This window comes from Homalodisca vitripennis, chromosome 1 (assembly GCF_021130785.1).
Source record: "Homalodisca vitripennis isolate AUS2020 chromosome 1, UT_GWSS_2.1, whole genome shotgun sequence".
Lineage (NCBI taxonomy): Eukaryota > Metazoa > Arthropoda > Insecta > Hemiptera > Cicadellidae > Homalodisca > Homalodisca vitripennis.
In genome coordinates, this window is record NC_060207.1 from 71,568,576 (window position 1) to 71,588,630 (window position 20,055).

The 20,055-nt window shown below is 35.8% G+C and overlaps 1 protein-coding gene across 1 annotated transcript in view; it reads right to left on the reverse strand.

The window, feature by feature from the left end:
* Positions 1–6,081: 6,081 nt before the first annotated feature.
* Positions 6,082–20,055, reverse strand: part of LOC124364277 (intraflagellar transport protein 122 homolog) — a 42,796-nt gene continuing 28,822 nt past the window's right edge. The window contains exons 20-25 of the mRNA XM_046819626.1: positions 19,460–19,560; positions 18,452–18,560; positions 12,884–13,061; positions 11,233–11,426; positions 8,233–8,397; positions 6,082–6,353 (exon numbers count right to left, since the gene is read on the reverse strand). Coding sequence (XP_046675582.1) covers positions 6,255–6,353; positions 8,233–8,397; positions 11,233–11,426; positions 12,884–13,061; positions 18,452–18,560; positions 19,460–19,560 — 846 coding nt within the window. The 3' untranslated portion in view covers positions 6,082–6,254. The remainder of the gene's footprint in view (positions 6,354–8,232; positions 8,398–11,232; positions 11,427–12,883; positions 13,062–18,451; positions 18,561–19,459; positions 19,561–20,055) is intronic.

A 20,055-nucleotide genomic window follows, 5' to 3' on the forward strand; every position in this document is an offset into this window, starting at 1 on the left:
GGTTCCTCTCTGCACGCAGCGTGGTGAGATCTCGCATTTTTAGATGCCTCACATGTTTTAAGAATCGGCCTAAAAATAACGCCCCTCTCATGGACGACCCCCCCAAAGCTCGCATTACTCCAGCCCGAGCTTTTCTCTCCACCGGCATGGACTATGGTGGCCCCTTTTCGCTCAAGGTCCATAATTTACGCTCTGTCCGCATTATTAAGGCCTATATTTGTATTTTTGTTTGTATGGTTACGAAGGCCGTTCACATTGAGGTGGTGACGGACCTGTCCACCGAAGCTTTCCTTGGTGCTCTCACTCGCTTCGTTTCTCGTCGTGGCCTGTGCACAGACCTTTATAGTGACTGTGGCACAAACTTCGTAGGTGCTAAAAATGCCCTACACAAAATCCTCACGGCTGACCAGCGCAAAGCCCAAGACTTTGCTGCTGACAGTTCAATTAGATTCCACTTCCACCCTCCTGCTGCTCCCCATCAAGGTGGAATTTGGGAAAGTGCCATCAAGAGTGCTAAACACCATTTAAAACGTGTCATGGGACTCCACATACTAACTTTGTCTCAATTCATGACGCTCACAAGTCAGGTTGAAGCGATGCTCAACTCCCGCCCGCTCACCGCTCTCTCCAGTGATCCCAGCGACCTTCTCCCATTGACGCCTGGACACTTCTTGATCGGCTCTCCTTTGGTTTCCGTGCCTGAAGAGAACTTGCTGGACATAACCACGAACCGCCTTTCTCACTGGCAGCTGGTTAAAGCGCTGCACCAATGTATCTGGAAGCGTTGGCAGCGAGAATATCTCCAGACTCTTCAGCAGCGCCTCAAGTGGAGCACTCCTTCCCGCAACCTCCAACCTGGAGACCTCGTCCTGGTGCATCAGGATACTCCCGCTCTCTCTTGGCCCCTTACACGGGTCACTGATGTCACTCCAGGACAAGATGGTACAGTTCGAGTGGTACATCTCAAGACCTCAAGTGGAACTCTCACTTGTCCAGCAGTGAAGGTGTTTCTCTTACCTCATCTCTACAATTAATTAACTGTCTCTCTACCACCGCCTATAACCTTTGTAATTTGAGCCTATGTTGCTCTTTCTCTCATTGAATCCCAAGGTGATTCAAGGCGGCCGGTATGTTAAGTATTATTGCGTTAAATAACTTGTTTTTTATTGCCTAATATGAAAAGGCTACTTTTATTGAACAATAATTATGTATATACTTTTTGGGCAATTTATACTCTATATTTGCCTTTATTTTACTAAACTGTATATACTGCATTAATTCTATATCTCTTTCTGCGGCCTAGTGTCTACAATACCATTCCTTACTGGATTAAAATATTCACGTACAGTGACAGACCAATGAACCATTGTTTCACGAATCAGCTGTTTACTGTACACTCACCAACCAATCACAACGGTTGACTTATCAAGGCTCCGTGTTGTTGCTCACCTTGCAAGCGACAGCACGCTTGACCAGTACACTAAAAATCCCGCCTGGGGCACGTACACTCTCAGCCACTGCTGACCATACTTACTCAACACGTGACTTTATGCCCCATGTGTTACTCTCTCATCTAAATATTAGTTTTTATCTCTATTTGTTGCACATTTACATTAACATTAAAGTCAGTGCTCTGGATTGGCAATCCCTACCAGAACGTCTCTGCTCCCGGACACCCGCGTCTACCGTGCTCTACAGGACTGGCCACAGTGTTATGAACTATTCGTTTGCGGTCGTATTGTGCGTGAGTGAATCCGTGAAGGACATCTTCCGTCTTCACGCCTGCCTACAAGACAGCAGCCTATTTCCACACTTCCTGATCACAACCTGGCCCTCAACAACAGCAGACTACGGTTACCCCTCATGAAAACAAAGTTAACTGTTTATTTTCTGCACTTTATTTGAATATGCACTGTTCATAAACTCATTATGTGTAACCTGGTGAACTCTTGTTAAAATCAGTGTGCTCGGCGTCTTTACGGCCTAGTGTGAAGTCCTTCTTAATCGAGCCTCTAAAATCTTATTTCACGGTTCTCATAACCAAAATCCATTCTTTTCAGATGGATTTGGGTTTTACATGCAATTCTAACACTTTTATTCTTGGCGTTATTTTTATATACTTAACTCTTTAGCTGCGAGGAGCACAAAAAGTTTCAGAGACATACTTTTCAACAATTTATTAAAATTGCATGTTTTACCTTTTGCAAACAATAAAATTTAGCTCAAGAGTGTATTTTTTTAATGAAATGTTAAAAAGCTCTTACAATTTCACTAATACTTAATATTATACAAACATAATTATTTACACTAAACATTCTGTAATTGACAATTTTTTTTTTCTCTAACGGTTTTTAAGATATCGATTACATATAAATCACATAAGAATTTTTCGATCACCAAGAACTGGTGAAAGGAATGCTGAAAGAAGTTGAAACTTATTAAAAAAAATTAATTCTATAAATCTCAGCTAAACTCATTCATTGGTCAGTTTGATACACCATTTCGTTTCAATAGGGGCGGCCGTTCAAACTTTTTATCTGAGGACATAATTAAAAAACCCAACATCTTCCTGGAACAAAAGCCAGTTGGACAATTTAGCACAATTTGTTTTAAATGAATTGAAAGTCCTAAAAAGAAGTTGGTATTTGATTAAAATATTTAGGAGCAAGGTATTGGAAAGAATGACTAAACATTTCGTTAATAACAGAACATGTCAGCATTTGATCCCCCAAATAGTACTGATATATAATCGGGTTCTTGATATGATGAAAAGTTATCACAGAACATTTCTTCACATTGAGCTTCATGCTGTTCAGGCTACACCAATCCTCAATAGCGATTAAATCCTCCCGGAGGAATAAACAGTTCAACCGAGATCCAACCCCCTGAACTAACTTTACTTTGTCTGCAAACAGAAGATGACTACTTCTCAGCCTCATTCCAATATTGTTAATAAAAATTATAAAGAGCAGTGAACCCAAGTGAGACCCCTGGGGAACTCCAGATGTTATCCCGAGAACTCATGAGAAAGACATCCCATAAATTTGATCACAAGTCTCCCCCGATTGTATAAATAGCTAGTAAACCAGTTGAACGAAGGGCCAACTATACCATAGGCTTCAAGTTTAGACAATAAATGCTTGTAACTCACTCTGTCAAATGCCTTAGAAAAATCCACATATATAACGTCAAGGTTTTCTTACTACTAAAGGTTTTTATAGCTTCTTAATGAAGGATCACAAGGTTGCTGACTGTAGATCTTCCAGATGTAAACCCATGTTGGGTAGGGTTCAGTAAGTTCCTACAAAAGAGGGTTGATCTTGATTATAATAAGTTTTTCAAATAACTTTGCCATTGCTGTTTGGATTACCACTGGTCTGAAGTTAACGCCTTTTTTCGTTCCAGACTTGTATATAGGAACCACATACCCAGTCATCAGTACATATGGAAAAAACCTGTTCTGAGGGACTCCTTGAAAAGAAAAGTCAAAGGACTACATAACAAAACTCCACAGTACTTTAAAACCGTTGGAGGTATCATATCTGAGCCACTACTCTTGGAACTATCAAGCTCTCCCATTGTTTTAAAACTTCATCATCAGTGAATGAAAGTTGACGAAGGGTAAAACAAGAGTTGTATCTGTACTCTCCAACAGGATCTGAAGTGGAAGAAAACACAGATGAGAAGAAGTTAGCATAGAAATCACATATCTCCTGAGGATCAGATGAGGAGTTTCCATCATAAGTCATCACAGTTGGAATTGGTTCCTATCTATTGGTGTTCCTAACCAAGCTCCAGAATATTTTTATATTATCTAATATACTCTCATGCTCATACTCAACATAATTATTATAGCAGGCTTTAGACAGTAAATGACAATGACTTCTTATTCTAGAAAAGTACAGATAAGTACAGTGATCAAGTGACTGTTTATAAAGTTTGTGCAATCTCTTCTTCTCAATGACAAGATTTATTAATTCGGTAGAAAACTAACAGGGAAACCTAGAACATTTAATCTCTTACTAGGAATGTGAGAAAAAATTAACGATTTGAGAGATTTGCAAAACATTCCAAATAATTCATTAGTCTCTGAAATTCTGAAAAATTGGGACACCAAGATAAAAAATATACAATGTATCAAGTATATGTCTCCAGGAGAGTTCACTTCTGGTTGATTTATACCTTTCGATTTAACCTACACTGAGTATAGTAAAGCCTGCCACTTAAATAAGGACAATTTTATGGATGTCTAGGAGTGGCACATCATTAACCGTAAATGTCTAGATATTGCGGTGCAAGGGTTGATCAATGGTCTAGTCTACTGCGGGAGATGACTGTGTTAAATGCAGTCCAGTCTTAAGCTAGACTAGACATAGCACATAGCAAAGCGTGCTAGCTCTACCCGCTTTGACTGGAAAGGCTGGTACAGAGCTGGCCTCCTCTTACTTGTTCTATGTATATCTTGTTAATAAGTAAACGTAAATATCCTGTTAGGACTAATTGTAATGAAAGGTTTCTCAGCTTCTTGTAAAGAAAAACAAAAAAATGTTAATGTTATATTGAATTTAAAATATTTTTATATTTAAGGATAAAAAATTCAAGGCACATAAAGAATTAAATCCAAATTATTATTTTTTAAAATTTTATTCTTTAACTATAAATATTTATAAAATATTTAAAGTTTCTTTAAACATTAGCATTTTGATATTTTACAATTACAATTACTATTAACAATTTGTATAAATTTTAAGACAGGAGTATAACTTTTGAAACTTATCTTGACAGAATAGAGAATCAGTGTTGTCTTATTTTTATTTATTGCCCAGGGTCATGTTGCTACGGTAGTCTAGCAGTTTGTACCTTCAAAATGAACAGGTGCCAGCCGCAGTAAATTAACAAAACCTTGAACTCTGTATTAGAAATTAAACATTTGTAATAGCGATTTACAAATTTACAAGCAAACGATAATTCAAAACTTTAAGAGCTCCATTTAACGTGATCAAAGAGACTCTTTTGAACCACTCGGTAAAAAGTAAAAGTTAAGATGGTCATTTAATAAACAAGTTTTAATATGGGTCTAAAATCTCAATACCTATCTTATATGAAAATTTGATCTTAATTGGGGGATCTCAAGTTTCTGAGTTATGAAATTTTAAATTTGTAATTGGGTTGAAGACCTCCACTAACCCCTGACATCTTGCCTGGTCCGTTTGTCTTATGTCCCATCCAGGACAAAACTACTTGTTTCTGTACTTTTTGACCCTATAGTAAAGTGATTCACTTTACTAACTAAATTATGTGTAAACAGTAGTTGCAACGCAACGACTCGATCTACTATAATTTTGCGGAACAAACAACCGCCTCTCCCCCCCCCCCATCTGTGGCTCTGTAAACAGGTTAACCTCTGATACAAGGGAATGTGACCGAACATTCGAGATCCCTGAGAATAACAAAAGGGATAATAGATGGATAGCATCATTGGAAAGAGAGCGCTCAGTGGGTAGGGTTTGCTCCTTTTATCTGGCCCACTCCGCCTCTCCTTACATTAACGGTGAGTTGGCACTGTGACCTTACACTACTTGTAGCTGTTCTTTTCTTCTGCACGTCTGTCCTCTCTAGTAAGTTCTCGAATTTAAATGTTTTTGAAACAAGAATAACCATATAAGCAGTAGTAGCAACGCAGCGAATGAGTTGAGCTCCAGAAGTGAACTTGTTAAGAGACAGAATTAATTGGTAATACTCAAGATTGTGACAGTTGGAATTGTGTTAATAATTATTGACCGTGTCAGTATTAAATAGACTCATAACTGATAGACAATATAATCACTAGTGTTATTGCCATAGTATAAATTAGTGACAGTTTTATAAACAAATAGTTTGTTTAAAGCGAGATTAGTTTTAAGTTTGTAGATATTATATTTAGATTTATTTTTAAGATAAATAAATATTTAGTGGATTCAATATTCACAGAGTGTTGCTTTTAAACTAACCCTTAAAACTAAATTTCAGCTCAAATACAAAACAACTTAATACACAAGCACATTATTTGCAAACAAAAACTAGGGTAAATAATAATAATAATGTGTTTTAAATAGTGCTTTATTGTGAAAATTTGCTATCTAAAAGTGAAAAATAATACTGCTTATATTTAACAAATAAAATATAATATATCACAAGTTGAGTATCACTGGACAGTCAGGTGCTGTTAATGGACGGATGTGTTAATATATGGATAATAGAGAGCTAAGTAAGCTCTAGGCTGGCACATCAGCAGATGTCTGGGGAACAGTTCTGCAGAATGGACAATAGCCGTGTTGCAAGATCTTCATTTCCAAGTCATCAGTGTGAAACACCTATACGGATCACCTAGTTAGTTACAGGTTAAATTAAAAATATACATAACATTATAAACCTTAATATCTTCACAGCTGGTATATGCTAATTGAGACAAACTTCTCGCACTGTGCTTGTGCGCCATAAGGCACCTGCAGCAGTCAATATGTGAACTACAGTGCAGTAATTATCTACCTATAATAAATGAAGTTAACACCTTCCCTGCTGGTATATACTAAGTGAGACCAACTTCCCGCACTGTGCTTGTGCGCCATAAGGCACCTGCAGCAATCAGTATGTGAACTACTGTGCAATAATTATCTACCTATAATAAATGTAGTTAACACCTTCCCTGCTGGTCTATACTAAGTGAGACCAACTTCTCGCACTGTGCTTGTGCGCCATAAGGCACCTGCAGCAGTCAATATGTGAACTACTGTACAATAATTATCTACCTATAATAAATGTAGTTAACACCTTCCCTGCAGGTCTATACTGAGTGTGACCAACTACTTGTACTGTGCTTGTGCGCCATAAGGCACCTGCAGCAGTCAATATGTGAACTACTGTGCAATAATTATCTACCTATAATAAATGTAGTTAACACCTTCCCTGCTGGTCTATACTAAGTGAGACCAACTTCTCGCACTGTGCTTGTGCGCCATAAGGCACCTGCAGCAGTCAATATGTGAACTACTGTACAATAATTATCTACCTATAATAAATGTAGTTAACACCTTCCCTGCAGGTCTATACTGAGTGTGACCAACTACTTGTACTGTGCTTGTGCGCCATAAGGCACCTGCAGCAGTCAATATGTGAACTACTGTGCAATAATTATCTACCTATAATAAATGTAGTTAACACCTTCCCTGCTGGTCTATACTAAGTGAGACCAACTTCTCGCACTGTGCTTGTGCGCCATAAGGCACCTGCAGCAGTCAATATGTGAACTACTGTGCAATAATTATCTACCTATAATAAATGTAGTTAACACCTTCCCTGCTGGTCTATACTGAGTGTGACCAACTACTTGTACTGTAAGTCTGTGCCATAAAGCATCTGCCACAGTCAACGTGTTAAATGTATAGACCGGGTAAACCTAAATACAGGAAGATAGAGGCAGTTGTAGGAATTAGGGTTCAAACAGCGATGGGAAGATTATTCTTATAAATTTCAGTAGTTTGTTTGTTTGCCATAATTTTTTATAATGTTAAATTCATTATGCACTAATAATCAAAATAATGAGAGGACATTTAAACAACTCTAAATGCATATAGAATGGGTACACAGTCATGTCCAGGAATATGTTTGGTCACTAAAAATTTTCCTACAGCACAATTATTTTGTGGTAAATTTTTACCACACCTACTGTACACCTACTTTTTAATACCAATAATATTTTTATATAATTTAAATTAAAAACAAAACAAGATGTAGTAAATATTTATTATTCCATCAATAAGTGTAAGATTCAAAACCTATAAAAAATTTACTCAAAACTTTAGATCAGAGGTTCAGCAAATTAAAACCTAAAGAAATATAAAATTAAATATAAAAATCTATTTTTACCCATGTTATATAATGTTTACCACCTGCAATGTACATTTGGTAACAGTTATCTCTTTCTTTGATCATGACTGGTCCTTATTTATTCACACACGTACAGATGGCTATTCTTGTATAAAACCCTTTATAAAGACTAAGTCGTACTAAAATGAATATCTCCTAGAAACATTGATTTTGTTTAAAACAAGTTAAATATAAAATTGAATGCAATGAATACTTTTAACACACACAGTAAGAGGCATGGTAATGAATTCATAAAGTGATTAATAAATTTTACAACAATATGGTATGGTACTTGGGAGTACCTGAAATGTCTACGCTGTAACCAACCTTATTGCATGATGTACAGACAGATATTTGTAACTCGGGGAGCAGATTGCGGTAGAACTGGTAGCGGAGGGGAGGAGGCCATCGACACACCACCACAGTACTGGGCTCCATAGCCTGCAGTGTAGAGCGGTTCACCAACACAGGCTCAAACTGCTCTACTTCTGACTGAAATATACAAATAATACAAATTCAATAAACAAAATATCTACTATGCAATAATATACATACAGAGTGCTATTGGATTCAAACACTCAGAAATTCAGATTTTATAGATAGATATAGAAGGCCACTGAAATGAAAGCAGCACAAGTCTACTAATGTTGGCTCACAAATGTTGATTGCACCTTTTAAATAATGACAACACCCCTATAGCTGTGAAACATATCAAAGTTAATTTTTATAATATTTAACTACTAAACTACGACATGCATGCATGCACTTTGACGAGAAAAGCCATTTGTTTCACGTGAGTTTATCATTCTAAAATGCTATAAGAATGTCACGTTTAGGAACAAGGAACACTGAAGATAGCACTGAGATTCTGCACCCAGTAGATTACACAATTAGAATATTAACAGAATAGGCACTGCTATTGGGATCTATGACATGTATATTATTGGAAAATGTTGTAGACAATGATGTTGGAAACATAGAACTGCACTAACTACAGCACAAGCACATTGTTAGGAGCGTATAATATGTATGGAGGAATGTAACTTGAGTCATAACAAGTACCAGGGTTGTGCTTGTGGTAGAATAATTAAGTGATTGCCACTATTAAAGTTTTAGCCTATATCACAAGCCCCCGCCGCTAAATGCCATCAAGACAGATTTTCATTAATGTTTCTTTATCTGAGGAAAGTAGGGGTGGAACATCCATGTTATCCTCATCCCCTACCACAGCTATCAGGGTAAAACCAGTCTGCAGCAGTCTTCGTTCTAGTACTTTACAATCATTAAGTTAATGTGTGAACATTTTGCTAAGGTGTATATAAAGATGTACTGTCATTGTTGACTGATGTGAGCCTATTTGCTAACAGGCATATATTTACTTTATTATTTGTACTTGCAATTCTCTTTGTCCTTCAATACGTTTAATAAGTCTGTGTTATAGTGGCAGGAGAATAAATTAGTGGCAAATTTCTAATTAATGTTTTGTTTAGTCACGGTACAGCTTGAAATGTTTCCATTTGCAATCTTGAAGGAAATATATAGTTTTTATTTATAACAATTATTTTTATGTAAAAAACTGTGTGTTAAAGACAATGAACTACCAAAGAAACTTGCTCATGTTTTGAAAGATTTACCTAATTTTTATCTTTTGTATGGCTATTTATACAAGTTGTGAGCAAATTGTCACAAGGCGTGTACTCATGCAACATCAGCGGAACGTGTAATGATATGTTAAACATCATCTATCAATATGAACATGAAAAATCTCCTATTTCAACCCCATAGGTTAAAATAGATCAAAATGTATGAATGAAAACTGATCAAAAGCATAACAGCAGTTGATATTTAATGCATGGTAAATTACAACTGCCAGTTCATAACAGGAAAAATGTATTGTAAATTACGACTTTACCAGTTGCAGGGTTAACAATTAAATTTTCAGATATAATTTATATGGATCAGCAGCATTATTATCCATATTCAGTTGATTTTTATATTTGGCACTGACTGTAAATAACATATCTATGAAGAATTTTTTTAAATTTTGTGCTGAATACTTGAATGTGTCCCTCATTTTCATATAAAAAGTGAGCGATTTTTGCAAATATATTTATCTATAAATCAATTGAGTCCGTGTTTGTGGCAAAGCATTGCAAACATATAATTTCAAAATTTTACAAACTTTTTCTGTGATGGATGTTTTTTTAGTCATTTATTATTTTGTATGAGTAATGTCACTGTCTCACCACGGACATTTCCCGATCCTGAGGTAAGGTTCATGTCCCAATCACAACAATAATTTAAAATGAAATTTGTAAGTCTTATGAAGTTAATCCATTGGAAGGAATGGAGAGATCTATCCATCCGGATGAGACTACTGAGGTTCCGCGAGGTGACTTCAAAACAAATAATGGAAGACAGCGGGGTGACTATCATTGGGACCATGAAGGAACTGGAAAACGTAACAGATAGGGACATATATAGGCGTAGGCCTACAATTTTGATGATTATAACGGACTGGACAACAGTAGGTCTGTTTGTAAAATACTTGATTTTCCTTACACATCGATGGGTAGGAAATTATCTAATACACACTATCTGCTGAGTGATTGCAGCACTAAATGGAAACATTATAGACTGACTGAAAATCAGGTTAAATCAGGTTTTCTTACAGGTTAAGTGTAAGAAAGGGCCATGAGGCCCTAACTTTGCCTGTTTAAATAAACAAATTTTCATTTCATTTCATTTCATTTCATTTCATTTCAAAATCCAGAAAAAGTGATGTCATTACTATATCAGATGCTGTCTGACATTAAGTAGTGCTGCGGCAAAATGGTGATGTTGCACAACGTCCGACATACGAGTTGTAAGAGTTAAGTGTTCTATAAGTTTACATTTTGAAAAAAAAAAACAAATTTTGGATACTTTTTATTATATTGTTAAAATGAGAAATTTTCTATAATTCTATGATGAAAATAAAGGTGTGAAATCTTTGAAATTTAACATTGTTCTTATGGAGTTAACACATTGACTGTGGTGGATGCACTTTACTACTACTGCCACTGTCCTAAAGTCGGTACATGGAAGGTTTTAAACTCAATGCCATTTTATTAAAGCCGCCTCTTAAATGGAGTAGACAGAGGACATTTTCTGCCCTAACTATGAAAGAGAGCAGGATTGTGATTGTGAGTGAACCCTGCAGATTTAAAATAATTTATAGATGAATAAAATCTGTTTAACTCCCTCATGGTTATATATCGGGGGCAGATCTGGTCTTAATTTTAAAGACATTTTGGAGTAAGATGGAACTGGACAATAGAACTGTACCTCGAAGGTGACCAAACGAGCAGTGAAAGGGTCGGGCATGTTGGCCACTGCCTCGTCCAGCCGCAGTGTCTGACTGTGATCATCTACACTCTGAGTCCAGGCCTCTGGCTGTGAACCTGGAGCCTCCAGTAGTCTTACTGCCTCCTCATCACTGATTCCACTTTCTAGCTGGAACTCTACCAATGGGAGCACCTCTGTGCACAGAAAAATAATAAAAGAGTTGGTTTATTATTCTTACTATAAAATTTATTCATTCAAGAAAATATAAAATAAGATTTTTGTTTTCAAAGAAAAGACATTTTTGCCCTTTCTTACGAGCCAAAAAAGTTTCACAGCCTTTGTGTAAGTATTAGTTGTAACCCAATAAACATACAAATTTTAACCAACCTAATTTAGCACAGAATTGTAATTTATAAAAATAAAACATTTTTTATTTTTTTATGTTAGATTGTTGTACATGTTTTGCTCAAAATTGATAATATCCAATAAACCACTCAACAATGTTTATTAATTATATATATTTATATCACATTAGATAATTAAAAACTGGCATAAATATATCTCTATAAATATGAATTTAACTGCTATAAAAGATCTAATTTTAAAACTTGGATAAATTGAAATTGAAACCATGACAAAAATTATAGAAATGGTCTGTTTTTTGAAGGAATATGGCATGTGAGTCTCATTCATGAATATCCCTAAAGAATTTTGTCATTGCTAACATTGAAAACTGCAGCATTTTCTGAAATTAGCAGCAAGTTATAGAAATTATTCCAAATGTATCACATTTAAAATTCAAAACAAAAATAACAGTATACTGGAAACAAAAGATATTTAATATTTAAAATTGTACACGAGATCAATAGATTATTTATGGTGCTAATTCCTCAGTACATTACACTTTTTGTTGTTGAAAATTATCATATCATTATTAAGTATACTAACTAAATCATGTAAAAACTTTGAATATGATTTGAATTATGGAATAAAAGAAAACACCACAATTACCAAACAACAAAATAAAACTAACACTTTGAACATAACAATAAAATAATTTACTTTTAGGGAAATATGAAGTAATATGTACAGTATTTGTAAAAGGGATTAAGAGGTCAGGGATCCCGTAAGAGATTTGTCCCGTAGATGATTGGAGTGATATAATAGTGTATTCATAGAACCAGTTTAAACTTTCAAGATCATTTAAAATAGATATGGTACATTCATTATTATTATCGTCAATGAAAATCCATCACCTCTGTTAAGCTGTGTTCACACTGGTGAGTAAAGTTTTGAGAGAATTTGTGCAAGTGCTGTCCCATAATATGAACAAGGGTAAGCAATTTTAATTGCGAGTACTGTCACAAGTATTTGTGACACCTGTATCGCCGGTTGTTGCGGGAGTTAATGCAAAATCTGTTCACACATGACCACAACCAATCTCAGACAGTGTTTAGAATTGAAATTGTACATCCGACAATAATCATAACATTGCTCACAATACAGTTTACACTACATAGTTTTACTGTCCAACACTGTTCTCTAATTGTCGTGTAGAACGTTTGACACTAATTGCGACAACGCTCGTGAGGGCTCTTCCACTCAGTAATTTCTTGCCCGTGTAAATATAGGAATAGTAGAAGATACTCACCAAAGGTCACAAAAGAGTGGACGAAAGGCTGGCGACAGTTGGTGCAGGAATTGCCGGGCACTGCGGAGTTGGTCAGCAGAGGGTTGTAGGTGGAGCAACGATAACACATGATCAGCAAGTCCTCGTTGTCATGATATGGCTTGGCCCTTACCATCAGCGAGGCTATGTCTACATACTCCTGTGAGAATAGAGCAATCGTTGTTATGCCCTTGATTATGTTTGGAATGTAAGACATTACAATTTGCTGTAGCATGTTTGTGCAGTGACATACCATTGTACTTTGAGACATGGATCCGATACTGTTTTATTAAATTTATGACTGCAGCAACAAAACAAAGCAAATAAACAATGGAATATGCAACTAAATAAGAAAGCTTCCGTTGATAGCCTTTAGAAATTTTAATGGAAAATTAAGAAAGAGTAACAATTGTAAGAAAATGAGTTTGCTTGAGAATGACAATGTATGATGAACTAAGAAAAATTCATGATACACTCCCGAAAATGTAATTCTCAATTCATTTATGTCTGGTTTAATATTGTTCTTTACAGAAAGATTATTGTTATTGATACATATGATTGATTTAATTTTGCCTTTTATAATTAATAATCCATCAGATGTTTTTTGTTTATGTTTTAAAAATGTGGTTCTGAAAATACAATTCAATGTTATGGCAGATTACAGTTTATTTCTTATTTTTATAAGTTTAGTAATTTAACAGTGGCGACGAGGTAAAAAGAAGGAGAAATGACTAAAGAAGAAGAAGAGTTACAAAAACTAAAAAAAGCTCGATTATTATTAAGGGGCCAATTTTCAAAGGGCAAAAGACTTGCTGAAGGTAACCCTACATTAACCGAACTAAATATAAAAATCAAGGCTGTGACTGAATACTGGGAACGTTACAAGCAGGTTCAGAATGACATTGATTGTTTGACAGATGAAAAACTATTTAGAACATGAAATAGAATACAGATGTAATGTGGAGGATGAGTATTTAAAACCTTACAACAAAATTACAAGAAATGGTACACAATCTCAAAGACACAAACATTACTTCTACTTCATCTCCAAGTGAAGCTGTTTGTACGGTTTCAAACTACACTTCAGGGAATATAAATTTCAATCCCTACCACCCTGATGAAAACCATTTCAAATTTTGTGAGAAGATTAGAAGTGTTTTTACAACTAAAAGAATCAAAGAGCTGATGATAAAACTAAAGTTTACACATTGCTACATGCTCTCACTCCCCAACTGCACCAAACAACTGTACGATATTTGTGCTCCCAACGACCCGTTAGATAAAGATTACGACGAGTTAGTACAGCTTCTTAAGGATTTTATCGACCCGCAACCAAGCCAGTGGGCCTTGCAGCATAAATTTATTTCACGGACTCAACAAGAACATGAATCAGTTAGTGAGTTCTCGGTGGCTCTCAAGAAGATGACAATTAACTGTAACTTCAATTGTGGTTGCGGTAAATCAGTTGCAGACTTATTTCTCAAGTTACAGTTTATTCGTGGATTGAAAGACATAGATATTCGGACTAAATTACTCCAAGACCGCGAGAAACACACCTATCAGGACATTGTGAACATAGCTTCGGCTATAGAGCTTGCCAAAGCAGAAAGTATGACTGTTAGCCGAACACGTACTGAACACATTGAATTAAATCAGGTTCAGCAAAGACATTCAAATGAAGAAAACACATCTAAGAGAGTCCTCACCTCGGCCAAAACCTCTACTTAGTCCACGTTCAAACAAATTCAGCTATTGAAAAGCTCAAAGGAAAATGCTATCGTTGTGGTTCACCCTCCCATCGTGCTAATAGCTGCAGATTCATAGATGCAACTTGTCGAAAATGTGGAAAAGTTGGACACATAGCTAGTGTTTGTTTGCAAAGTAAATCTCAATTACAAATGAAACCTGGACAACATCAAACTGAAAACAAAAGTGACTTGAATAGTGAGAATGAATATGAGATTAATGTAATTAGTGACAGAAATAATGACAAATTTTATGGTTAACATCAACATCGAAGGGGAGGACATTACCCATGGAATTAGACACTGGTGCAGCTCTTAGTACAATGTCTTACAACGAGTAATAAAAAGCTTGCCATCCCACAGAAAATATTATCTACTAACATTGAACTTCGAACTTATACAGGAGAAACCATAAAAACCGAAAGGAGTAACATTTGTTAAATGCACCGTACAAGACTCAGAAGTTTGTTGGAAAACTTTACCTAATTGATCAAAAACGTTGACGCCATATTCGGAAGGGAACTGGTTGAGAGAAGTTAAATTAGATTGGGGTGAGATTAAAAGTCTTACAACGAGTCAGACTTCAAATCTAGGAAGCTTGTTAAGTGAATTTAGTGACTTATTTTGATGGAAAAATTGGTGTTATAACCTGAATATCTGGGACATTTTAGACTTACTGATGGCGCGACGCCAATATTTGTAAAACCAAGACAAGTACCGTTTTCCCTAAGAAGTAAAGTAGAAAATGAACTTACGAGACTAGAAGAAATGTGGAATCATAACAAAAGTAGATCATTCAGACTGGGGAACACCCATCGTACCTGTTTGTCAAGCCGAAACGGTCCAAACACGGATTTGTGCTGACTATAAAGTGACTAAACAAAGTGATCAAAGACGAAAACCATCCATTACCCAGGATTGAAGAAAATCTTCTCTCAAATGAACGGAGGAAAATTATTTTGTACCTTGGATATTTCTAATGCTTACCTCCACATGAAAATGGACGAAGAAAGTGCACACATGCAGACACTCAGCACCCATAAAGGTATGTATGTACAAAGTAAATCGTTTGATGTTTGGGGTGAAGGTAGCACACCATCTCTCTGGCAACAATTCATGGACAAAACCTTGCAGGGACTTTCTGGTGTACAATGTTTCTTTGACGATATTATCGTTCAGGTGTAAAAACAGCTGAAGAATTATTGGCTAGATTACGTAAAGTTCTAGAACGATTAAGAAACAATAACTTAAAGATGAACCGAGATAAATGCAAGTTTTTTTCAAACGAGTATCCAATATCTTGGGCATGTCATTGATGCTCAAGGACTTCACAAAACCAAAGACAAAGTCTTGTCTATCATGAACAGCAAAAGACCGGAAAAACATAAGTGAACTTAGAACATTTCTCGGTCTGGCAAACTATTACAACAAGTTCATCAAAGATTTTAGCAACAATCCTCCACCCACTCCAATAATTTACTGAAGAAAGGCAACCGTTTATGTGTGGACTTCAAAATGTGAAGAAAGCTTTCAGAAGGTTAAGTCGGAAATAACCAGTAACAATGTACTTGTCCACTACAATCCAGAACTCCCATTAGTGCTTTGCAACCGATGCGTCTCCAGTGGGCCTTGGAGCCTGTCTTTCACATCCGATACAGCGATGGAAGTGAGAGGCCAATTAGTTTTGCCTCACGCACTTTGACCAAATGTGAACAAAAATATAGTCAAATTGATAAGGTAGCAACAGGTATTTACTGGGGACTCAAGAAATTTTTCACCTTACTGCTACGGGCGGAAAGTTCATTTTAGTGACTGACCATAAAACCGTTAGTGTCAATATTCAGTCCCACCAAAAACCCTTCCAACAATATCTGCTACAAGACTGTTCAATTATGCACACTTTTTATCAGGTTTTTGACTACTCAATTGAATATAGAAGAACCTCTGACCATGCCAACGTTGACTTTTTGTCTCGCTTTCCTACTGAACATAGCACTACAAACTTTGTGGACGATTGCAGCCTTTTTCAACTTAATCAACTTGATTCATTGCAGATTGACAGTATGCTTATATCCAGAACAACTGCTCAAGATAAATATTTACAACCAGTACTACATGCCCTTGAAACAGGAGAGACGGTCGAACCTTTTGGTTTCCACGACAACGAACTAAACACTACAAAATGGTTGCATATTCAAGGGCTACAGGATAATGATTCCCAGAAGCTTTACAACACTCAGTGTTAAATGAACTACATGTTGGACATCTAGGCATGGAGAAGATGAAAAATCCTTGCTAGAAGTTTTTTGCACGTGGAAAAGTATTGACAGAGATATTGAGCAAATGGTACGTACATGTAAACAATGTCGACTAAAAACAAAATCAACCTGCAAAAGAACCGAATCATCCATGGCTGACCCCTCAAGGACCATGGGAGAGATTACACATAGATTTTGCTGGCCCGATACAAGGTCAGTGGTATTTCATTGTTGTGGACGCCTTTACCAAGTGGGTTGAAGTAATCCCTACTAAAAACACGTCAGCAGAATGGTGTATGAAGGAGCTAAGAAAAATGTTTTCTACATTCGGCCTTCCTTTGGTCTTAGTTTCAGACAATGGAAGCCAATTTACATCTACAATATTTCGCCAGTTCTTATCTGCTAATGGTGTTGTACACAAAACTACAGCTCCCTACCATCCTTCGACTAATGGACAAGCTGAGCGTTATGTCCAAACAGTAAAAAAATCACTGAGGGCAATGGAAGATGAGGGGGGAAAGATTGAGTTAAAACTATATAGACTTTTTGATGCAACTTCGACAATCTCCAAACACAACTGGCTCAAACTCATACAAACTTAAATGTTAGGAAGAAGTGTTCGAACTCACTTGAGCCTATACTAACCAGATAGCAAAAATGCACAAGAAGTTACACGAATCGTACAGACAATTTCAGGTGGGAGACAGAGTACAGGCTCGAGATTACACCAACTCAAGATACAAGTGGAGTTTTGGAACAATTATGGAAAAAGAAAGTTCGCTACTGTACAAAGTTAAAATGGACGATGGAAGTGTTTGGGAGGAGGCATGTTGACCAGCTATTGAAATGTGAAGTTTAGGGGGTGGGAGACAGAGTACAGGCTCGAGATTACACCAACTCAAGATACAAGTGGAGTTTTGGAACAATTAATGGAAAAAGAAAGTTCGCTACTGTGCAAAAGTTAAAATGGACGATGGAAGTGTTTGGAGGAGGCATGTTGACCAGCTATTGAAATGTGAAGTTTAGGGGGGGAAAATTGATACATATGATTGATTTAATTTTGCCTTTTATAATTAATAATCCATCAGATGTTTTTTGTTTATGTTTTAAAAATGTGGTTCTGAAAATACAATTCAATGTTATGGCAGATTACAGTTTATTTCTTATTTTTATAAGTTTAGTAATTTAACAGTTATGTCAAACCTGAAAGAATAACCACCGATTCAATCCATTGGTATAACCACTGAAAACGGTGGTTGTGTCAGTGTGGTTAACAATTCAGTGAAGCTTTTGTTTATCTGTTTACATTTGAATTGATATATCTAGAGAACACTCACAGTGGCATGCTGTGGTGTCTATAAGCATTTAATCTATTTATGTATCTAGAACACCAGCTTCATTTGAAACATCATTCATAATAAAGTTTAAAGCAACACACACCTCATCAACCATCTGGAAAATATTGACTCCTCCTAAGAGATCTTCCTCAATGATATTAAAAGAGTTGATTTGAAAGTCATGCTTAACAAAATATTTGAGGATCTTACCTGAAATTGAGGTGGAACGCGTAGACTGTGCATGCGATCCAAAGCCTGTCTCGCTAATTTATACGCACCTAAAGTCCGAGCTTGCTTTGACAGAGCATACAGGATAGCACTGACAATAAACAGTTAAGGATAATTTATACACTGTCATAGTATGTTTAATGTGAGGTAAATATGAAATGGAAACATAACTGTGTTGCAGAAAGAGCCTAGTACATACACTTTTCCAATCAACCTTACAAAAACCTTAGAATTGTTATATTACAACTGTTATATAAGATACAATCAATCAATTTATAATTCATTGTGGTCAGCCCAGGATTGATTTCAATGACTAAAAATATAATAGGTTATATCCTACAGTCAATTCAATCTCAATTCATGTGGTCTTAATGTTATGGTGACATGTTTCGAAGGTTAACCTTCATCGTCAGACCTCAGTAGTCTCTTTAACAATGAATTAAGTCTGTTATCAGCTGAAAAATTATTTATCACTAATGAGGAAAGTGTACATATAAATCATCAAAATATACAAAAAATGAATCTATATATTATATTGTACAGGTAAAGGGATTCTCAGAAGAAGGAACATTTGTCTCATCAGAGCTACTTTTAACTTTTTTGTTAAGGTACAACATCACAATGGCTAACAATCCAAAACCACAGATTAAGTGATAAATAATAGGGAATTGATCAGTTTCAAATTTACATTATGAGCGACTCTGACTACCAATGCTAAACAATTAAATAGTTTTATAATAACTAAAACAAAACAATTCACAAATAACACTTTTTACAAGTATAAACCATAACACATTTACAAAAAAAATTTCATCCCTAAAATACAAATTGAGATTCTTTTTCTTCACTAAGTATGTGTGCTACTAGGAGATTGTAATATACACCATACCATATAGTTGCTTAAAACCTTCAACATGGACACATATAGATATTTCAGCAGTGAAAAGTGTCAGATCTCTAATGATCCTGGTCACGTTTAACAAAGGATACAACTGTGAGACTCCGGTAGGGTTGACAGCTTTGGTCTCATGAAGCAGAAAGCGAGCGATGTTGAACAAGGCCTCTGGTTGGTATGAAGTAAATGGTTCCTCCTAAATATACATAGTTGTTCAGAGTTGGATCTAAAAAACTGTTGAAAGGCAAACAAAACTTATAGTAAAAAAATAATATATAACATTAAAAAATATTAGAGTACTTATACTCTAATATTTTATAATTGCTACATACAAAAATAGAAATATATTTTATTTTAGACAGACATACACATTTACTGTAAAAAATATTTAACAGTTCTCTCAAGCATTTGTAATGAGATTCTATACAATTTTATTCTGTTGCATAATGAAATGGCACTGCTAGAGGGATGTTTTTTTATTTGTCGCCATCCGGGATAGCCAGAGGCATTCGTGTCAAAGACTGTTCGGAAACTAGGTATTGTTTCTCATATTGTTTGAACAATTGTAAAAACCGTATTTTCTTGATTGCATTATTATTCTAGTAGTTAAAGTATTATAGAAGGAAGGTTTAAGTTTTGCAGTTCACTAATGGAATTTTACCTAGCTTAACATTTTTTATTAGTCAGTATT